At 50.9% G+C, this 22,641-nt stretch overlaps 1 protein-coding gene across 1 annotated transcript in view; it reads left to right on the plus strand.

The window, feature by feature from the left end:
* Positions 1-22,641, plus strand: part of DNAH10 (dynein axonemal heavy chain 10) — a 67,109-nt gene that overhangs the window by 26,169 nt on the left and 18,299 nt on the right. Inside the window, exons 37-62 of the mRNA XM_078595244.1 lie at positions 68-256; positions 1,009-1,155; positions 1,625-1,816; positions 2,478-2,596; positions 2,943-3,101; positions 3,642-3,777; positions 4,121-4,243; positions 4,421-4,552; positions 5,122-5,341; positions 5,741-5,860; positions 6,523-6,668; positions 7,915-8,067; positions 8,672-8,932; positions 9,462-9,634; positions 10,036-10,129; positions 10,981-11,148; positions 11,727-11,915; positions 12,716-12,887; positions 13,284-13,487; positions 14,556-14,636; positions 15,606-15,803; positions 16,409-16,570; positions 17,140-17,314; positions 19,646-19,827; positions 20,520-20,656; positions 21,415-21,632. Coding sequence (XP_078451370.1) covers positions 68-256; positions 1,009-1,155; positions 1,625-1,816; positions 2,478-2,596; positions 2,943-3,101; positions 3,642-3,777; positions 4,121-4,243; positions 4,421-4,552; positions 5,122-5,341; positions 5,741-5,860; positions 6,523-6,668; positions 7,915-8,067; positions 8,672-8,932; positions 9,462-9,634; positions 10,036-10,129; positions 10,981-11,148; positions 11,727-11,915; positions 12,716-12,887; positions 13,284-13,487; positions 14,556-14,636; positions 15,606-15,803; positions 16,409-16,570; positions 17,140-17,314; positions 19,646-19,827; positions 20,520-20,656; positions 21,415-21,632 — 4,250 coding nt within the window. The remainder of the gene's footprint in view (positions 1-67; positions 257-1,008; positions 1,156-1,624; positions 1,817-2,477; positions 2,597-2,942; positions 3,102-3,641; positions 3,778-4,120; positions 4,244-4,420; positions 4,553-5,121; positions 5,342-5,740; positions 5,861-6,522; positions 6,669-7,914; positions 8,068-8,671; positions 8,933-9,461; positions 9,635-10,035; positions 10,130-10,980; positions 11,149-11,726; positions 11,916-12,715; positions 12,888-13,283; positions 13,488-14,555; positions 14,637-15,605; positions 15,804-16,408; positions 16,571-17,139; positions 17,315-19,645; positions 19,828-20,519; positions 20,657-21,414; positions 21,633-22,641) is intronic.

A 22,641-nucleotide genomic window follows, 5' to 3' on the forward strand; every position in this document is an offset into this window, starting at 1 on the left:
AATTGTATTTCGTCGCTTTCGAGTCGACGTGGGTTTAACAGGAAGCGCGCGGCGTCTGCGTGAGCAGTTTGAGGGCTGCGAGATCGCGCTTGACCCGCGCGTGGGGATCTTCATCACGATGAATCCGGGTTACGCGGGACGCACGGAGCTGCCCGAGTCGGTGAAGGCTCTCTTCCGGCCCGTCGTGGTCATCGTGCCCGACATGCAGCAAATCTGCGAGATCATGCTCTTCTCAGAGGGATTTCTACTGGCCAAGGTGCGCGAGTTCTCACCGTATCTCTTCCCCTCTCTCCGTCTCTCTGTGTTTCTGTACAGCTGTTTGCCTCTGTCTTTTTATATCTGTCTGTCTACATTCGTTTGTCTGATTCAGCATCTCTTCATCTGCCCATTTCTGTCTGTGTTTGTTTGGTGATGACCCTACCTGGAATGATCTGTAAATACCCACAATTTTGTTGACAAAAGTGGATTCCCATGGAAATTGTCCATAATAGATTTGAATTAATGTCATGCACTGCATTACAGTTTGTGTACCCGTTTGGCTGTATTTGTCAGGGTTGGACATGTTGCTCAGACAGGGACAGTTAACATTGAGAGCACATCGACTATTCGCATGGAATAAATGTTCTGAAAAAAAACGTTAAACATTCTTAGTATAAGTTCAGGTATGATCGCTAGTTCAGCTCATATTAAATACCCTGTATCTTGTCGATACATAAATATACTGTTATTAATGAGAAATAAATACATTTAAATCACCAAGTGACATAATAGTAATAAAAAACCCACTTCTGAGGCATGAGTTAAGTGTGTTACCAGCGGTCCTCAAGAAAGCAACTTTAACAATAATTAGATTCATTGACGAAACTTTAAACGTGTATTTGACGGCCCACGACACAAGCCGAGGTACACTGGTACCACATAAAAGCCATTCGATTTTTTTTGTGTTCTGCCCATAACGTAACACCATCATTGCCGCCGCCGCCAACCAACCAACCAACACCACCACAGATGCTCGCCAAGAAGATGACGGTGCTGTACAAGCTGGCGCGCGAGCAGCTCTCCAAGCAGCACCACTACGACTTCGGCCTCCGCGCCCTCAAGTCCGTGCTCGTCATGGCCGGGGAGCTCAAGCGCGGTTCGCCCGACCTCAGCGAGGTGCGGCCAAACCCTCGCTCCGCCGCTAGCGGATGCCCGACAAGGCACCTGATGCGCCCGGCTCCAAAGGCGGGGCTTAGTTTCAGCCGAAGTCGTCTGGGGCTGAACCCCGGAAAATGTTTCCCTACTTCCCTCCAAGTTGTTGTGGGGAAGGCGGTGGGGGTGGGGGGGGGGTTTTGGGGGTTGGCGGGGGCTCCATGAGAAACTAAGCTCTTACCAATGGGGGGGGGAGTTCTCCTAATCCGCAGCGCTGCTAGTGTGGCGTGCTGTGGAATACGTAGATACCGGCAGTGTGTAAATTACATGTATTTTAAATATGTATATCAATTTGTAATTGTAACTGGTATCTAAATTACACAGGACACGGATAATTGGTGATTTGTAATTGTTCATTATCTACATAATATACTCCAATAATTTCTAGTTGAAGTGTTTTATTATGCGTCTGTGCGTGCGCATCCCTCTGCAGGACGTGGTGCTGATGCGTGCCCTGCGGGACATGAACCTGCCCAAGTTTGTGTTTGACGACGTTCCCCTCTTCCTGGGCCTCATCTCGGACCTCTTCCCGGGCCTAGACTGCCCGCGCGTGCGCTACCCTCAGTTCCACGACGCCGTGGAGGCCACGCTCGCCCAGGGCGGATACTTGATGCTGTCCTCCCAGGCGAGCTGCTGCGGCCACACGGCTCACACAATGTCCTAATGACCTGTATGTGTGTGTGTGCATGTTGAACGTTTTTGTCACCATATGTAGACAACCGGGCTAATCTGAGTTGCCAGGGAAGGACAGCAAATTAAACACAAAAAGCAGTTCTAAATAAATTAGTTTGCAATCTAGATTTTAAAGTGCATAGCTCCAGTGGCTTCCTAATATGACATGGCCTTGTGTATGGGCAAAGCAGGGTCACGAGTCATGGGGCAGGGTCGTGAGTCACGACCGACTCTTGATGTTATGCTTGATAACGATATGCTTCTCTCACTCAAGTCGAGTTGTGATGTGCACCCATGTTGTCGTACGAGGGACTTGAGTACCACGAGGTGAGGACTATTTGCTCGGAAGTCAGCTACGGGTGTGCTACGTAAGAACTGGTTCTCGTCTTAGGAATGTGGAGTTTTCACCGTCAACTTGAAGGATGCCTGTGGAGGCGTGTGTTTCCTGGCACTAGAAATACATCGGTGATGTTTTGATTTTGAATGCACGGTGCCAGTTCTGCACTCTAAAAGGCTGAACATTTCACCATTAGTGTCTATAATCCTCTGGTGGTTCTGCTGTTCGGTTCTCCACTGAAGGCCACCGTTGCTCCCCCCCGTGCCCCCCCACGCAGGTGGACAAGGTGGTGCAGATGTACGAGACCATGATGACTCGGCACACCACGATGGTGGTGGGGCCCACGGGTGGCGGCAAGTCCGTGGTCATCAACACTCTGTGCCAGGCTCAGACGAGGTGAGGGCCGACTGATGAAACCAGTGGTGGGGTTTCATCCAAAGCTAAAAATAGCATGGAATTAAAGGGTTAAGCTTAGGAGTATGTTGTTATGTTGGTGATAAACGTATACAATAATATTACGCACCTCTGATTAGCACGGTGGGCTACGTACGGTGCGAAAGAAGTTCAACGTACATATGTACATAAAATAAAAATGTCCTTTGTCTATCCAGGAAAGACTGCCCGAGTCTCAAAAATATTTTTTCGGGAGGGTCGTGCATCGGGCTAATTGAACAACCAATGCTTGAGCTTCCCTCCCACGTGCCGCGTCTTGGCACGCCTGCGCTGCCCTCTGTGCTTTCAGGCTGGGGTTGGTGACGAAGCTCTACGTGCTCAACCCCAAGGCCATGAGCGTGGTGGAGCTGTACGGCGTTCTCGACCCCAACACGCGGGACTGGACCGACGGCGTCCTCTCCAACATCTTTCGCGAGATCAACAAACCCACCGACAAGCAGGAGCGCAGGTCCGAGCTTGGCCTCGTCAGAATCCGGAAGCTCAGTAGAATGGGGCCTGCAAGGTGGTTGGGTGGGCGACCACCGTAGGCGGAGTTTTAATTCTATATTTGGGGGGGGGGCGCGTGGGGGTTCGCATATAATACATTTATTTTTCATCTTAATTGTAAACTACTGAAAATAAATTATGAAAGGTGTCCAGTTTCGGGGGGGGGGGGGGCGATGTCCACCAGTGCCTCCCCGCAAACTCCCCCCATGGCGACCACTATGCTCCGGGCCTACATTGTGGGCAGCAGAGTGCAGGTGCAGAGAAATCCATTTCTGCATTTTATATCTTTGCTCCCTGACTTCACCAACCCACACTGACGATCCAGCAGTGTATTAGAAAAAACGGGTTCTACATGTACATATACTTGACATTTAACGATACAGTTCCTTGGCAGCAATTTAATGAATAATCCATTCTCGCACGCACTATTGAGTGAACTCAATCGTGATCTTAATCGATGACGGGCGCTTCAAACTGCTCTGCCGCGTGTTTCTCCGCGCAGGTACATCCTGTTTGACGGCGACGTGGACGCCCTGTGGGTGGAGAACATGAACTCGGTGATGGACGACAACAAGCTGCTGACGCTCGCCAACGGAGAGCGCATCCGCCTGCAGAACACGTGCGCGCTGCTCTTTGAGGTGCGGGAGGAGAGCGAGAGGACCCAGCGATCGCGGGCTCGCTCGGCCCGTCGAGATTGCTTGATTTTAGAGCCACACCGGAGCCAGCTGATGTCAAACGTCTCATTTTTGCTGTGGACGTCTGCAGAGTAGCAGAGCGTGGTTGGCTTGGGACCTGGTACTATTTATCCCCCTCTTCGTAGCTCGACACCTGGGTTCCTCTGACTCGTGGCCCTCGGTGTAGTTCCTGAATTCGGGAGGACTTCATCCAGCAGTGGATCGATCATGCTTGGTGATGATGATGATTTTGATGTTAATGGACTCGTCTGCCCTGATTTCCTCCATTTTCTCTTCTTCCATCCAGGTGGGAGACCTGCAGTACGCATCTCCGGCCACCGTGTCACGTTGCGGCATGGTCTACGTGGACCCCAAGAACCTGGAGTACCAGCCATACTGGCAGCGGTGGCGCAACAGCCGCCCCGCCAAGGTCCGCTTGCATGCTGTGCGTGTGGCTATGTGTGTGTGTGTGTCTTTGTATGTGTGGTGGGGAGTGGTGGCACAGTGTGCGATAAGTGCATCGCACTACGATCCCAGGCACCACCTTCACCAAGCATCGTTGAGCAAATCTCTCCCCCCATCCCCCCGCGCGCTTTGTGGCTGACAGGACCAAGCGGAGCTGCAGCGGCTCTTTGAGAAGTACGTGCCGTCGTGCATGGAGATGATCGTGGACGGGGTGGTGGACGGCCGGCAAGGGGAGCCACTCAAGACCATCGTCCCCCAAACTGACCTCAACATGGTGTGTATGTGCCCACGGCGTCACCGCTCCCCTCCCCGGCTCTGTCGTGCCCTGTCCTTGCGTGATTGTCAGCCGCACGTGCACCTCCAGCCCTATGGTATGGGTGGGTGCTGGAGGTGGCTGAGCCATGTGTGGGGGGGCGGGAGGCGATGGGGGGCAGTGGGCTCGCCGGAATGCTCGGAAGCTAAGCAGTGTTGAGTCTGGACAGCGTTTGAATGGTCGACCACGTTGCAGTCAACGGGTTGTTATAGGCTGCTGTGTTGTGGTCAGCAGTTGGTAGTGCAGCAAAAGCCATTGTTGCACTGGTCTTTTATGATCCATTGTCTGTGCTCCCCCTTTACCAACCAGCACAGGGCAGCATGGTTCAGCACGGTCAAATGGCGAGAACTAAGACGAGGTCTGGCGTATTCCGGGCGACTCGGTCATAGGCCACAACAACAGCCAAACACCGTTACATCGTGAAACTCCACAATAACGACGATTCTCAATTGTGTTTGTGACAACGCTAAATCATCCCCTCCCCCCACCCTCCACCCCCCGCTCCCCGCCCCACGCATCTCATGGTCCAGGTGAACCAGCTGTGCGCAATGCTCAACGCGGTACTGCACGAGGAGGCGGAGGACTCGGCCGTGCTCGAGTGCCACTTCCTGGAGGCGCTCTACTGCTCGCTGGGCGCCACGCTGCTGGAGGGGGCGCGCGCGACCTTCGACTCGCACGTCAAGGGCCTCTCCGCTATGACCACCGTCGCCGACGACCTCAAGACCGGCGCCCAGCCCGGCGAGCTGCCCGGTGCCTTCCCGCGTGATTCACCTGTTTTATCACCGAATTTGTGCGGCGAAGCTGCCCCCCCTATAACGATGTGTTACAATAGTATGCAAGTGAGTGAGCGAATGGGTTGGAGGTCTATTGGGCGAGCAGGTCATGTGCAATAATTGGATGGGTGATTAAATGCGTGAGGTGAGCAGGTGGGTGAGTGAGCCAGCGAGTAAGTTGTTGAATCAGTGGGTGTGTGTGGGTTGGTTACTGAGTTGGTGAGTGAGTAGTTGAGTGGGTGGGAGTGTAAGTGAATAAGGGAGAGAGCGATTGAGAGAATGTTGAGTATATGGAAGAAGCGAGTGAGCGATTGCATGGACGGTGCGCGAGTGGATGGCGAGTGAGCGAGTAATTAACTGACTGTGCACTCTGCAGGTCAGTGCCCGACGCTGTTCGAGTACCACTTTGACAGAGAGAGTCAGAGCTGGGTTCCCTGGAGTCGCCTGGTTCCAGCCTACGTGTACGATGCACAAGTCCGCTTCTGCGACATCCTGGGTGGGTGTGCCGTTTTGCCATGCTGTGCACCGCACTGTGTGATACCCCAAGTACCACCAACACTCTCTCATACCATGGCTTAGAGACACACTATACCCAGTCACCTGCTGCCCTCCTTTTTTCAAGGGTATCCGTGTGGCGATTGGTATTGTATTGGTCATAGGTGTGCGCTCAAGTTTGTTAATGCTATACGGGGAATCTTTGTCTTTAGTGTATTGGTGCACGCACTTTAAGAATATCCAGATAACCTGGGTTTGAATTCCAGCTAGAGATATCTTCCAGCTTAACCTTAAATTTGTACCTCGCGCAGTGTTTAAACATCACTATTGGAGGGACAAAGATAGCCCGGGCATTGTGCTGGGTAGACCATCCACTTGTGCGCTGTGCCGGCCTTCACAGGTGCTCGCTCATGGCACTTACCCCAACAGTCTGTGAAGGCCATGCGGGGGATCTTATTATTTTTGTATTTGTGTGTGTGTGGTATATTGGTTTATCACTGCCACTTAGTGGCGAATGGCAGTTGTTGTTATATTGGTTTGTGTACTACGTTATGATCGTGGTGACTTTGGTTTCATTACCAGCCTTCATAGGTGCTTGCTAACAGCACTTACCGCGATAGCGTATCGATTTTAACGAGGAGATTTTACGACTGTGCCCCCAAGTCCCCACGGTGGACACGGTGCGCACCAGCTGGCTGCTGGAGCAGATGGTGCGGACGCGTCGGCCCGTGTTGCTGGTGGGCGAGTCGGGCACCTCCAAGACAGCCACCACGCACAACTTCCTCAAGGGCCTCGACAGCGATACCACGGTGAGGCCGCTACTGCTGCCCGTTGACATTTAAGTTTGGCGCCGCGGTGGCGATATGTTAACTACCCTCGTCTGGTATTCAGGACGTCGTGGGTTCGATCCCGACCCTGACGCCTGCTGCTGTATATTTCGAGTTTGCGTGTCTCTCTCTCATCATCATCACGGTGGCTAGGAGATGTTGACTACTTTGCTTGGTATACAGGAGAGCGTAGGTTCGATCTTAACCCTGAGGCCTGTATATTTAGATTTTGCATGTTCTTCCCATGGTCGTGCAGATTTTTCCCCGGGTCCTCCGGTTTTTCCCTCCACATTTATAATCAACACGCTTTTAGAGTATTTTTCTGATTGAAGTTTCCACATTGTAAGCCACTTCGTTGAGCTATAATTTGTTGTCAGGTCGCTCCTGAAAAATACCTCTATAGGTAAGTGAGATTTACCTGATGAAATACATTGTTTTTTTTTAAGTTCATCCAAGCCAGTGCTTGGAAAACCTACAACATATTTGAATGGGAACGTCCAACCGTTTAAAACTGAGGATGTGTAATATTTAAAAAAAATCTTATTTGTAAGGCGTATAATGCTTCTCTTGCATGATTTCTTGTATTGCTACAATTCGGGAGAGAGATAAAAATGTGTCTGCGTTGTGGCGAATATCGCGTCTCTCGTGGGTTGCCTGGGTTGATCACATGCGATGTATTCAAATCAGAAATGATAGCTGCGAATATAATTTGATGCGTAACGTGTTTCGTGAGTGTAGCAGTGTATTTTAATCGATAAATTACGGAATTATTGTATGCCGATCGTTTTCAAGCCGTAGTTGGTGATATACTGCGTGGGTAGGGGTGCACAAGCGCAAAGAACAAATAACATCTCCGTCAATAACACCGTGTGAAAAATACGTAACAGGTAACATGGGCAATAGCCCTTCTTTATAGCACAGAAGAAAGGTAATTTGCTCAAAATGTTGCCAATGATATACCTTCCCTCTTAGAGCACTGTTATTGACGAATGTGTAAAAAAAAAATCATTAGTTGGCCATGCAATGTCAAGGTTTTAGCAACTAATTTTCTGTGCAATTGATGATTGGTGTAGGTAAAACACAATGAAAGGACTTGTTTAGTTCTTCATAAATACTCAACTCTGCTGTGAATAACTCACTTTTAAAAAACATTACCCACAATTCAGTGGTTATCAGTGGCATTATTTAAGAGCTCTCTGGTCTCGTTCACCCGTCGCTTCTCCACCAGCTGCTGCTGCCCATCAACTTCTCGTCGCGCACCTCCTCACTCGACGTCCAGCGAAGCCTGGAGGCGAGCGTGGAGAAGAGGACCAAGGACACGTACGGCCCGCCGGTCGGAAAACGCCTGCTGATCTTCATGGACGACCTCAACATGCCGAGGGTGTGTGCCGATTGTTGTCAAGGAGCAAAAACCGTCACGCAAACTCCGGTCATCCTCGCAGCAGCAGATTTTTGGCTAGCCATCGAACAAAGACCGTCACTGCATCGCGTGTTTTCTGGTGCGCTTCTACGGCCCCCGCGCCTCAAATTAGCACGGTTGGCTACGTACGGTGCGAAAGAGGTTCAACATACAAACATACGTGTGTGTGTGCAGAACTGGCGTAAGTGTGGTTGCCATGGATCCTGGTGCCTCGTCCCAGTACCTTGGCCCCCTGTCCATTGGGGCCTGGTGCAGCTGCATACTAGATAGCTACACAACCGATGTGGTGTTATGTACACTATTGTGCATGCTGTTGGATGTTTGTACAGTTGTGTACAGGTGTAACTACCTGTTTGGATTTGTACAGCTTGTCGGCAAGCCTTCTCGCTTGCAGTGTGACTATATGAAGTAATACATGCAGCGATTAAACCGATATGGGCTGTAAAGCATTCTGGGAAATCCTGCTATGTCCGTTGTCGGAGTGTACGTGTTTAACACCGTCAATGCAAAACAAGTCCTACTCCCTGTTCATTTCACCCTTCTCCGATGAAAACTGTGCCACCAGGTGGATGAGTATGGCACGCAGCAGCCGATAGCGCTGCTCAAGCTGCTGCTGGAGAGGGGCAGCCTGTACGACCGCGGCAAGGAGATGATCTGCAAGACACTCAGGGACCTTGGCTACGTTGCAGCCATGGGCAAGGCCGGGGGTGGCCGCAACCAGGTGGACCCTCGCTTCCTCTCGCTCTTCACGGTCTTCCACATCACCTTCCCGTCCGAGGAATCGCTCCATTACATCTACACCTCTATTCTACGTGGGCACACCCTGGTGAGGATCCATCGTGCGTGTGTGAGTGCGTACGTGAGGGCGTGAGTGCGTGCTGCCTTTGCACTTTGCATGTAGATTGGCACAAGCGCTGTTGTGACATCACCGTCACTCGATGGCGGATGGCGGCTGCTGTTGCGATGTCGTTGGTTGTAAGCTCACCAACTCACCTATGGCAGAGCAGATAGGAGGCAGATTTGAGTTCTGCGGCATTGTTTGTGTTCCCATAGTGAATCTGGTGAGTTTTATTCTAACGCACGGCTAACATCGGTGATGAGTGATATCTGAACTACTGCTGGACCTCCCCTACGGCACCTCAGTCCTGAAAAGGGTACTTATTTTGTGTAAACAACAGCGCTGGGGAGACAATGGCGGCCGGGCGTGGCAGAGGCAACTCCTCCCCTTTGACAACCTTCTTGTGTTCATAGATGCCCACCAATAGCGCTTGCCCCAACAGCCTTGCCTTTGTCGGCGCAAGCTGCACGGGTGGATCTGTATCTGGCTGCGTGCGTGCGCTCGCTTCTGTGGGCAGATGTTTTCTGAAGAGGTGCGAGCGGCGTGCGACCTTTTGACGTCCTGCACGCTGCAGCTGTACCACGCGGCCGTGAGCGAGCTGCCCCCGACTCCGTCCAAGTTCCACTACATCTTCAACCTGCGAGACCTGTCCCGGATCTACCAGGGCCTCTGCCTCACCACACCTGAAAGGTTTGTTTTCGTTTGTTTGCTTGTTTATTTTGGCACATGTAAATACCCATTGAGAAATAATGCACATGTTCAATGGGGGAACAGGTTTACATGGCAGAAACCTGGTTAGAGCAAAAAAATATATATTTTAAACAATTGTACATATCTCATGTTCACGTGCAGCGATGGGGAAAAAATACGATCACATTGTGCAAACGACTGGGGTAATGTATTTTGCTTGCGAATTACCAATGACATTGTGGCGTGCTATGTAGATAAAAATTACAAAAGTAATGCCCATCGCTGGTTAAATCACGCACGCCTTCTTGCTATTGTCTTGCGGGATCTCCGTACAGGGGAAGTGTTATCCCCCCCCACCCCCACATCTTGTAAGCTCTCTCCTCTCCGTGTGGGAGCTGCAGGTTCACCACCGTTGGTCACATGGTGCGGCTGTGGAGGAACGAGTGCCTGCGTGTGTTCCACGACCGTCTCATCAACACCGACGACAAAATCCTGGTTCGGGCAGTGTTCCCCAAACGTTTATTTTCCGCCAAAGTGGCGTGTTCATAATCACCGCCTGTACGAGCATAACGGCGATGATGATGATGCGTTTCATTTATTTCATGATGTGAATGATGCAGGGTGATCCATTTATACCCCGCTAAAATAACTAGGCAGAAGTTATAGAGACGATAAGCTCCAAGCTTCTGTGTGTTATTTATATTCTTTGGGTCTTTCGGTAAAGCCACGTAGACAGAAAAATATCACGACGTTTCGATCGCAACACAAGCAATCGTCATCAGGTGAAACAAATATAGCGGGAGAGCTGCTGAGGCAGGATGTTATATAGGTTTGAGATGGGTGTAGCCCAAGGGTAAATGGGCGGGGCTAGAGATGAAATTTGCATGTAAATGTAAGATTGGAGAGCTGAGCCATACCTACGACGAAGCTGTGGGGGTGACCATTGTATTGTGAGAGATTAGCATGTCAATGTAAGACCTGTGCAATACAACGTATCACGTCTTTCAACAAAGAGCTCTGTGAGATATGGAGCCATTATGTATCACAATATTCATTCACCTGTTGAGATAAAGGATAAAGGTTCATGAGAAATCAGGTGGATATCGATGAAACGGATCCTGCTGTAGATGTAATGATGCAATGGCAGGAAGTATGATTATTGAACTGAATTAATCTTAAAAAAAAAACTTTCCATGCTTTAACAATGAACCAGCGTAGTTGTTACAGAATTGGTGAGGCGTCTTTACACGTACAGATGTACTTTGAGTAAGTTGCGGTTTTGTGCAAAAGCTGAGCCGAGGAAAGAAACCGCGACGACCTTTGGCCGTTGACCTGCGTGACACCAGGTGGAGTGCCACGTGCGCCGTCTGCTGGAGGAGCACTTCCCGCACGATGTGGAAGTGACCATGCGAGACCCCATCCTCTTCGGCGATTACCGCTCGGCGCTGAGCCCCGGCGAGCCGCGCCTCTACGAGGACATCCAGGACTACGAGGCGGCACGTGCGCTCTTCCAGGTGTGAACGCCGGCGTGCACCTGGGGTTGCCTACCACATTGCGTGTTCCTGTGCCGGGTTTCGTCTGGCAAGGTGGGGTAGTGATGAACCCTTTCCCGTTCCGAGACGTCTGCAAGTTGCAGGGTGGGTCCCGTTCACCGCTGAATCTCGGAAAGGGGTTCAGCTTTAATTTTATTTTAGAGAGGCGTAGCGCCGTTGTTTTTAAAGACATTGTACTCATCGCAGAGAACTGCAGCGGCACGACCGCACTCTATGGTAGCTAGCGCCAAACTGTGCCACACACCCTCCCACATGTCCTTCCATGTCGGAGGCTCGGTAACGATAATGTTTTTTTATTAGTTTATCTTCCGGTTAAATAAGCACTTAACGAACCGCAGCCCCAAGTGTTAACAATGGGCCCTCGAAGTCGAGCCCCCAGTCCAATGTTGTGCCTTTTCATAGCCTGGCGCCTGGGCCCTTGCAGCCGATCAGTCCCAGTGCAGTTGCACCGCATTCAAACTCAAAGGTTACGCCACCGTCTCACGCCCCCCTCAACATCTGCCGATCGATATCCTTTGCCTACTTTCGTTTCGTCACAGGAAATCCTGGAGGAGTACAACAGCAGCGAGACGCCCATGAACCTGGTGCTGTTTGAGGACGCGTTGGAGCACGTGACGCGCGTCCACCGCACCCTGAGGATGGAGCGCGGCCACGCGCTGCTCGTCGGCGTTGGCGGCTCTGGCAAGCAGTCGCTCTCGCGCCTCGCTGCCTACGCCGCCGGCTGCCAGGTGAGCGCCGCCCTCATCGCCGGCGCTGCACCGTTCCGCTGCTAAATACGACACGCACGCTCAGTGAGACTCGTAGGTGAACTCGTCGGGGTGAACTCGTCGGGGTGGCGTTCCTGCGTATCTCACTTCTCCCCTGTCCTCTGATAGCCTCTTGTTTCTAAGCTGAAAGTCCCGTTATTGCATGTGGCCAGTTGCTCTGATATTCATTCATCGTGTACTTTTCTTCTGTATCTAAGTCTGATGATATCTATTATCGTGATATCTTGTTTCAATGCATCCTTCCATCTCACCCTCCATCTCATCTTCGGTTGATAACTATTTGTCATTTTCCATCGAGGTAGATCGACGGTGGTGATAGGTGATGATTCGTCATGGTTTAAGGAGGTGAAAGATGCCACCTCAGGTCTTCTCATGCCAAATTATAGGAGCAGGTGGATCATTGTTGAATTGAGCATCATACAAAATCTATGATGGTAATGTATGTATGTATGTTGAACCTCTTTTGCACCGTACTTAGCCAACCGTGCTAATCGGAGGTGCGGGCTAATCGGAGATGAAGTGGAGCTTACCACTATCAGGCTGTCACTATACACTGTGGCCTATCACCTGGGAGAGGTTACAGTTTAGCTTTCAATTCTGCCATTTGCTAGAGAAGGCTCAGATAAAGCCACAGCTACATCCTATAAGTTGATGAAATAAACCAACTGCCTGTATCAACTGAAAAATCATTATTGGAGCTTATCGTCTTGTTAACTCGGAGCCGCGGAACTCCTCTGCTGGTGATCGGCGTTGATTGGCAGGTGTTTGAGATTACCCTGAGCCGAGGCTACAACGAGAGCAGCCTGCGGGACGACCTGAAGGCCCTGTACACACGCCTCGGCGTGGAGGGGAAGCCCACGGCCTTCCTCTTCACAGACGCCCACGTGGTCGAGGAGGGATTCCTAGAGCTCATCAACAACATGCTGACGGCCGGTCGGTGTCACTCGCGTGTGAACGCACGCGTGCACACACACGCACGCGTGCACACACACGCACGTGCGGACACACATACGCGCATCCACATCCTTGCTTAGGATGATGATATGGGGGTGACAATGACTTATTAATGTTTAGTATGAGTTTTACTGGTTGTACTCGTGTTCTGCATGTTTGTGTGTACGTGTTGGACACAGGTCGACTCAGCCTCAAATGAGTAGCCGGTGCATTGCGTAAACATCTGCACTGGGGAGACAAAAGCGGCTGGCACTGGCCACGAAACCCCTCGTGTGCCACACCGGCCTTGATAGGTGGTCACTAACAATGACTTTCCCCAACAGTCTGTTAAAGTTCTACACGGGTGGGATCTTCGTCATATGTGTCTTTACCCAGGCATAGTGCCGGCGCTGTTTCCGGACGACGAGAAGGAGGCTCTGATCGGGCAGGTGCGGGACGAGGCGGCGCGGGCCGGCTGTGGCCCCGCGCGCGAGAGCGTGTGGCACTATTTTGTGAGCAAGTGCGCCAGCAACCTGCACATCGTGCTCGCCATGTCTCCCGATGGGGACACGCTGAGGACGCGCTGCCGCAACTTCCCAGGTGCGGACGTGAAGGGAACCAGACGGCCATCCGCATGCACCTGTGTGCACGCACGCGTGGGCACGTACGGATGTATGCTTTCACACCGTGCGTAGCCAACCACGCTAATCGGAGGTGCAGGGAGAAGTACAACAAACTAAATACAAAAGCATCTTTAAAGAAAATTCGTTTTCAATTTAGATTTCAAAGGGCATCGCTCCAGTGGCTTCCTAATATCGGAAGGAAGAGCGTTCCAGACGGCTGCAGAAGCGCATCTGAAAGTGCGATGCAGTGACCGTCTGTGTTTGGTGGCGGGCCAAAAACCACTTGCGAGGATGACCGGAGTCCGCGTGTACGCGCACGCAGGTTCAGCCACCCATGCGCACGTGGGTTTTTTGTGAAAAATTGTTGACGGCTATGTTGGCAGGCTGGAGCTGTGGTGCAGCGGTTAGCGCACTTGATTCCCGACCTCGGATAACATTAGTGGCGAGCGATATCTGAATTGGTCGTGCAACAACACACACCTTTATCAACCAACACTGACCAATGTGGCGAAATATGGTCAAATAACCCCTCCACAGGCCTTCATTGAGCAGTGGGATTGATGACGTGCTGTAAAAAATCGCTTATCATTGTCATCGCGTTGTTGTTAAAAAAGTAATCTCTGACCACCATAGCCGGGTTATCAGCCAGAGTGTGGCTGTGGCGATGTGAGAAGATTAGTGCTGGATACAGTCACCTTTGCGAATGTGATTTGTAACTTTGATCATTACCTGTGTATCAATAGTTCAATGTTGATGTACCATTTTATTGAGGGACTACTGCGTGGTGTTATCTTGGTGTGGTCTGGGACTGTGTTGTTTTTGTTCTTGCTGCCTCGCCCAATCTTGACGAATCGGACTCACATAAAGCATTTATTCTTTATTAATATGTAGTGACTTTCTTACCATTTTCTTTCTTTTGCACTCCTATTGTGTCTTTGTATTGTCTGCTGTTGTAACTTGCTGACCCTGTGTCAGAGATCTTCAGATTCCTCCAGTTTAAATGAAGATTTTGATTCTGATTCTGACTTCGTCATGTTACCCACAGGGCTGGTGAACAACACGTGCATCGACTGGTTCCTGCCGTGGCCCAAGCAGGCCTTGCTGGCCGTAGCTCAATCCTTCTTGGGTACGAGCACGCCGGGCTTGCGATGCGATGGCCACGACAGACTTTAGTTGTTTTAAACTGAAAATGGTTTCCGGCTCAAATGGCCCTCAGCTGCTGGTTAGATTTGTGAGCCAGTTGTGGCAATTCCACATTGCTTTCGGCGGAGGTGAGTCTGTTCTCATGACATCCGACGTTCACGACACGATCGACATAGCATGGGAAGTTCCTCATCCAGCAGTGGATTGACAAAGAACAGTACATTTTGTTTAATAAGCATTTAAAGCTCGGTTCGTAGGAATTATTTTAAAACATCAGGCAGTAGACCTCAACATAGCTCAGCACATCCGGCCCTCGTGTGTGTTTGTTCCCACGTACGTACGGTAAAGTCCTCGCTTAACGCGTTTTCGCTACAACGCGGTTCTTCCATTCGGGAACACTTTTTGCACAACACGGAATGCGCACTGTGACAACCCAACTCACGACTTGTCGATGACGAACTACTTTCTTGAACTGCCCAGCTGAGCAGTGTGATACACTACGCGCAGTGATACAGTAATGCGACGGCGTACCCTCAGTTATTTGTCCCGCCATCTCACTGCGTGTGCGTACATCGAATCTCGCCAAACTTTATTGTTACCTAATTTTGGGGGAATTTTTTTGGCCTAACGCGTCTTTCACTTCACGCGGTACTTTTCAGAAACGCATCTACCGCGTTAATCGAGGACTTACTGTTTGTGCGCGTGTAACGTGTGTGTGCGCGTGTAACGTGTGTGTGTGTGTGCGCGTGTAACGTGTGTGTGTGTGCGCGTGTAACGTGTGTGTGTGCGCGCGTGTAACGTGTGTGTGTGCGCGCGTGTAACGTGTGTGCGCGTGTAACGTGTGTGCGCGTGTAACGTGTGTGTGTATGCGCGTGTAACGTGTGTGTGTGTGCGCGTGTAACGTGTGTGTGTGTGCGCGTGTAACGTGTGTGTGTGCGCGCGTGCTCTGCAGGTGAGAACCCGATGATCCCCAGTGAGCACCGCGGCGCCGTGGTAAGCCACGTGGTGAGCGTCCACTGCTCGGTGGGTGATTTCAGCGTCCAGTTCCAGCGCAAGCTTCGACGCAGCAACTACGTGACGCCCAAGAACTACCTGGACTATCTGGCCACCTACACCCGGCTGCTGGAGGAGAAGGACTTGTACATCCTTGGTGGGTGGCCCATGATCCGGGCCGAAATGGGAGATGTCCCATCAATGGGTTCCTGCAGCCGGTCTAAATTACGTCCTAAGGAATGCATATTAATGTGCTTACGTTATTGGGCCTAACTTGAGATATATATTGTATATGCTCCACAAAGAGTATTTGTCACATGCCAAAAATACTGAAAGCCATATTTCTCAAGAGCTGGAAAAAACATTTTTTCATTGTACAAACATTGGTGAATGTGTTGAGACCATCAATCAACTTGCTCCACTTGAGAACCCAGTTTAGTGACAGGTGACTGAAACTCAGATTGAAGCCAAGGATCTCAGTGGTGCTGGCTCAGGATGTTTAAACCATTGAGCCGATCAGCCACTTCTGTCGGCTCACTTAACAAGTAAAACTCAGGTGCCTCTGCTTATTTACAGCAAACTTCCCTACCAGGGCTTAATCTCCATCCGGTCCGAGCACTCGACATTAGGTATACCTCTCACGATGGCTCGGGCTACTAGTCACGTGTCTTCTACATTCTACTCCCAGCGACCTCGATATTATTTAAGTGAGAACTTAAGCTCTGCTCCCTGCCCACTGTGCCATCACCTCGTGCCTCGCAGGCCAGTGCCAGCGTCTGGAGGGGGGACTGGACAAGCTCGCGGAGGCAAGTGTGCAACTGGCTGAACTTAACGAGCGTCTGGCCGAGCAGAAGGTGGTTTTGGCGGCCAAATCATTGGCGTGCGATGCCCTGCTGGAGGAGATCTCGCGCAGCACGGAGACAGGTGAGTGAGGCTGCTCCCTCATGCCTCTTTGGCCATCATCATGATTATCAGCAGCAGCCACGGTCGATCCCCTGGTGAATGATGTCCTCTCTGAGCCGTCGCCATCTCTCATGATCCTGCACCAATATAACAATCCATCTCGCTCCTGCAGAGAACCGATTTCATTGCTTCTGTGTCTGTTGCTCTTGCTCTAGTCTTGACCATTGGCCATCATTCCTTCGAGCAGCGTGTCCTGCCCAGGCCATCGACAGAATAGGTGGATCATTTTTTACGCTTGTGTATTTGTCCGGTGAGCTCCCCCGAGACATCGCCACTAATTTCAATGAACGAGGAGTCACTTGAAAGCTTGTGATATTCAACTTATGTGAACGAGGTCAAAACTACCACGAAAAAAATTACCTGATAATCTGATTTAGCTGATCGGCTCCAGCACCACTTGTAAACCCTAACGTTCACAACAGGACAGAACATGACGTGAGCCCCATTTCCAAACCACACAAGTGCATTAACAAAAATGTAATGATGATAAGGATAATGACTTCCCGGCCATTTTGACACCGTGACCTCAGTGAATGAGAAGAAGCAGCTGGCAGAGGAGAAGGCGCGGGAGATCGAGGACCAGAACCGCGTGATCGCCGTGGAGAAGGGGGAGGCGGAGGAGGCACTCGCGGCCGCCCTTCCGGCCCTGCAGGCTGCGCGCCGCGCCCTGCAGGAGCTCGACAAAAGTGACGTCACAGAGATCCGGTATGGAGATGCGTGCGAGCATAAATAAAGATTCTGTATGTATGTTGAACTTCTTTCGCATCGTACGTAGCAATCTGTGCTAATCGGAGGTGCGGGGGAAGGTCAACAAACTAAGCACAAAAAGGTAGTTTTAAAGAAATTAGTTTTCAATCTAGATTGTGTGGTATCTCAATGCAATGGCGCCTCAATATGCTTTACGAAAATAAATTGTGATGGTAGAAAGAGGATGGAGCTTGGCCATGACAGGTGAAACATGGGAGAGAGAGAGAGAGAAAGAGAGATACCATTTCGCAGCCCAGTGTGAAGCAACCGGAGCCCAACACCAACAACTATGAGCCCCATAGAGACAGCCGGAGCAACTAGGGCAGTCCCAACGAGTCCCAGGGCATCCTCGGGATGGTCGCGGCAGCCAGGACAATGCTAACAAGTCCCAGGGCATTTCTTGAGGGGCTGTGGCCCTTCACGTATTGGTCCCAGGGGGCAGGCAGGGCAGCACCAATGAGTTCCAGGGCATCCCCGGTGGCAGATAAGGCCCAGATCAATGACGGCACACATACAAAGACCCCCCCTGTATAGCATTAACAGACTGCTGTGGCAAGTGCTGTTAGCGAGCACCTATGAAGGCCGACACGGCACATGAGGGGGTGGGTGGCCAGCACCACGCCCGGCCACCTTTGTCTCCCTAGTGGCGAAGTTTACACACCGCACCATGTACTCATCTGAGGCTGAGTCGACCTAGGGGAGGCCCAGGAACAGTTCAGATAATCGTCACTGGTGTTGGCCGCGAGCGGGAATTTAACTCGCGTCGCTGGGTTTGTAGTGAATGCCTGTAATTCAGAAAATTGGAAGAAAGGATTGATGGATCACTGAGATTTGTGGCCAGTTACATGAATTGGTATCTGAAAAGTGTCTCGGAAATATCAGTTTATTAAGTGGGTTTGTGAACCCATCTGTGCGGACTTCTGACCGTAATCCCCTCATGTGTGGGTATTCTCTTAGTGCATCTTGAAATGAAATTCGCCAATATTTCAACGAAAAACAGAGTCATGAGATTCGGTGAGGCTTTGCAGGATTGTTAAATTGCTTTTCGTTATATTGTTATACTCGTGCATACTTGCAAACCTCGGTAACATAAACACACGCATTCGCGCAACCCCGCATACATGCTTGTGTAGTGACTGTGAATGTCACTGTGTGGTACCGGGCTTACGAAGCCACGGCGGTTAATGTGTTGGCATTATGTGTAGCCCGCTTACTGTGCATAGTACCAGTCCTAGTGGGGCTTGGGTGAGTGCTGGTTAGCGCGGAGGCACCGTGAGCAGTGTGCGGTGCGGGCTCCCGGTGAGGGAGCGAGAGGGAGCGTCAGCCAGCCAGGGTGACGTTGGGGCATGATACGCCGGTTGACCTGCCGACACGTGACCGGATGATATTGGAGAGGGGCCACTGGTGGACGGGGGCCGCTGGGTGGTCACGTGGTATAAAAGAGCTCTTGGGAGCCTTCGGGAAAGAGCTCGAGAGATCTAGAAGGTGGGCGGGGCGAGGGGCGGAGCCAGGCCCAGCCCAGGGGAATATAACGCGGACCCCGTGAGGGGCTCGGAGTTCTTCGTGTTGCTGGTGAAGAAGACCAACATCGGGTAGAAGAAGCCTCTAGCCACGCGGTCCGGGACCCAGCAGCTTGTGGTCTGGGCCGGGATAGCGAACCGTGTCTAGTTCTGCCGTAGCGTGGCTAGATGGGCATTCAACGCCGAAGTGTAGGTTGTGTTATGTTATGTTGAGTTGGTGAAATAAATAGTGTTGCTCCCAAGACAACGTCTGCAACTCAGTTGGACTCACTACACTTGTACTGAATGTGCTTGCTTGCTTCTTTCCATGAAGGGACACATGCACGTGTGCGTGCCCGGTAAGTCCACTAATCTATTGAGCTCATTGATGACTCGACGATGTGCCACGTTTCCTTTTTGCCCTCTTGTATTCCACCTGCGGGGATGGATAGTAATACGATTATAACCGTTGCCTTATTTACCACTGCGTCATTTCGTTCCGTTGCTGGGATTTTCGCAGGAGACAAATGTAAGTACGGTTCCGTGTTGGCGATATTTTGCCGTGCTTTGCTGTGGACCCAGCCAATGCTGTTTCCCTTTTTCCATTTTCCCTTTTTCCCATCCCTGGATATGGCACTCCAGCCGACCTTTTCCCCGGTCCTGGAATGCTCGTGAAAGTTTAATTTTGTTGATCTTTAATAAATAAAAGAAAGTTACTTGCATATGTCGCCGGGCCCCTGCGTACTAAAGGTGACCCCTCGACGCTCACCCCTGGCCCCGTTTCCTGAAGGTCGTTTGCCACGCCGCCAAAGCAGGTACAGACCGTGTGCGAGTGCATCCTGTTGATGCGGGGTCACAAGGAGGTCAGCTGGAAGGCAGCCAAGGGCATGATGTCGGAGTCTAACTTCCTGCGCAATCTCATGGAGATGGACTGCGATGCCATAGGACAAGGGCAGGTCAAGCTCATACGAGGTCGGTGATCACAGAGACGCAAAACCGCAGCCTTTGTATCTCAATTCTAGAGGCAGACTGTTCATTATAAATGGAGGCTTCTAGTCAAAGGGCGTGTAACGAGGATTAAAGTTTAAGAGGTCATCGTGCCAAATTCCATTAATGCCACGTAGCCTCGCTAATGCGGCCTTCCTTTTGCCAAGTCCGATATTTGCTGCTCAGTCTATATTCGACCTCTGAGGTCTGCTCTGACAGTCTCATCGCCACCATCTGACTTTCAGTTATCCTCTTGTTACACGGTCCACGAGTCCTTCAAGGAAAGCTCTTAAAGTGTCCCACAAGGGATTATTATGCTCGTGTTATATGCATGCATAAATACACACAGAGAATGGCTTGACGATGACGTAAGAGATTGCTGACAGAAAGATGTGGCCACTACTTGAGCGTACTGGCACAAGACAGAGGAAAGTGGAAACAAATGGTGAAGTGGACTCTCTGCCGATGGATCGTGATGATGATGATGATGACATACACACGATGTGCAATTAGCGTACGGTGTGTAATTGGAATACAATCTCCAGTCAGCATACAGTGTATAATTAGCATAGAGTGAGCATTACATAATAACAACATCGATTGTATCTGATACATGTACAATATGCGTCTTTGACAAACTATCAGGCCCCTGATTCACCCGGCCTTCTTTCCACCAGGGATTCTGAAGAGCCTGGGCACCAGCTACGAGGAGATGGTGCCTATTAGCCGTGCTGGCGCCGGCATGCTCAAGTTTGTTGATGCCGTCATGGGCTACTGCGAGGTGGCGCGCGAGATCAAGCCCAAGCGAGACAAGGTTACACAGTTTCGTTCGCGTTCGAAGAGGCCTTCTTACACTTTTTCACTCACCTTGTTGGCATTTTCCTATGTTTGTATGTATCTATGTTGAACTTCTTTCACACCGTACGTAGCCAACTGTGCTAATTGGTGGTGCGGGTGAAGGACAACGAACAAAATACAAAAAGCAGTTCTAAAGAAATTAGTTTTCAACTTCGATTTAAAAGTACATAAGCTCCAGTGGCTTCCTAATATCAGAAGGAAGAGCATTCCAGACGGCCGCAGAAACACATCGGTGACCATTTTTGTTCGATGGCTAGCCAAAAACCGCTGAGAGGATGACCGGAGTTCACGTGATGACTGGAGTTGGCGTTTCCCGTTCAATGTATGCTAAGTGGTAGGGTGTTGCATGTATTTCATGATTGATAAAAACATTCACTGTGTGGATGAAATGTGGAATTATATGTTGGCAAAGTATTCTGAATTGTTATTGTTTGTTAATAGTTTTTTTTATTCCATCCTATATTGCTGCCCCTTCCGTGTCCCAACAATTCCCACCTTAGGCTAATGCTTACTTTGCCCACACGTAAAGCCAGCACTGCCAGGTCTCTCTGCCAACCACCAGTGCTCGCCCACGCCTTCCCCACGCCCTTTGCAGTCGACTACCTGGGCCCTCTCCGGCCCGTGGGCCCCAGCGCAGTTGCAACGCACGCACGCATGCTCGCTAGCTACGCCTCTGGGTTCTCACCGGCTGCCCGTCGCTGTGTCTTCACGCAGGTCGCGCGGTTGGAGCGAGACTTCTATCAGAGCAAGCGCGAGCTGGAACGTATCCAGGCGGAGCTGGCGACTCTGCAGGCGGAGCTCGCCGCCCTGGGCAGCAAGTACGAGGCGGCCATGTTGGAGCGGCAGCAGCTGCAGGCCGAGAACGAGGTCATGGAGCGACGTCTGCTCGCCGCCGACAAGCTCATCTCGGGCCTGGGCTCCGAGAACGCACGGTACGGCCAGAGTGACGAGCGGAGGCAACCGGGCACGCTGCGCCCAGTCGCGCTGTCATTCCTTTTCCCTTGCTCCCCTACACTGGAACAAACTCGCAGTGCACGTAAAACAATCATTTTCGTTAAGCTGCTTCCACTCTTTCATTACAACTACCCCCATCTCTTCTCCCCTAGCCCATCCTGCTACTGCTACTCCCTTACCCCCGCTCTCCAGCAGGCCTATCCCTGCCCCGATCAGTACCCCAACCCCTATCACTACCCCTACCCCAACTCGTCCTTAACCACTCCCACCTGTTCTCCTCTCATGATAAAGACACCACCACTTTTCATAACCCCACTCTTTATTTCAAGCACTATCATCTTACGTATTTTTTTTATAATTGTTATGAATGCCTTGGAATAAGGCGCTATGTAAAAATATATATAAGATAAGATCGGAATATTATTGCATTCGTTCAGTAGCTACATCCATTACCTGTGGGACTGGAGCCTCTTTCCTTCTGTGCCCATCACTTAGGAGCATTTAATTCTTACAAATAAAAACATATTTTGAAAGCCTTGCAACAAACGACCCTTGCCCACTGTGATCAAGTGTGCTATCTAGCATCATTAAGAAGCCTCTTGAAATCAATATAGAACTGGCGTCTACTGGGGGCCATTAATCTGACACGGCGTGATGCTACGTGTGAGAGCTCACAATGACAATGTCTTCCATCGCTTAACAACACCGCACTTATGACTCACTTGTCGGTCAGTCAGTCAATCAGTTTATTTCCGGTAAGGTCCATTGAAGTAAGAAACACATTTTTTTATTATAAATCTAATATTTTAAAAAATTGCTTTGTCGTATTTCAATAGTAGCCCAGTACGGAGCACAAACTGCGACGCGAGGAGAGGGGGTACAGAAAATCCGCGCACCTCAGTCCCGAACACTGCACCTGGGTTTAAAGCAGGTGGGGGAAGCGGGCTTGCCGCCCCACCGAGTTGGGACCACGAGCGGGGATGTGTG

This window comes from Lampetra planeri, chromosome 6 (genome assembly GCF_965212315.1).
Source record: "Lampetra planeri chromosome 6, kcLamPlan1.2.h2, whole genome shotgun sequence".
In the NCBI taxonomy this organism is placed as follows: domain Eukaryota; kingdom Metazoa; phylum Chordata; class Hyperoartia; order Petromyzontiformes; family Petromyzontidae; genus Lampetra; species Lampetra planeri.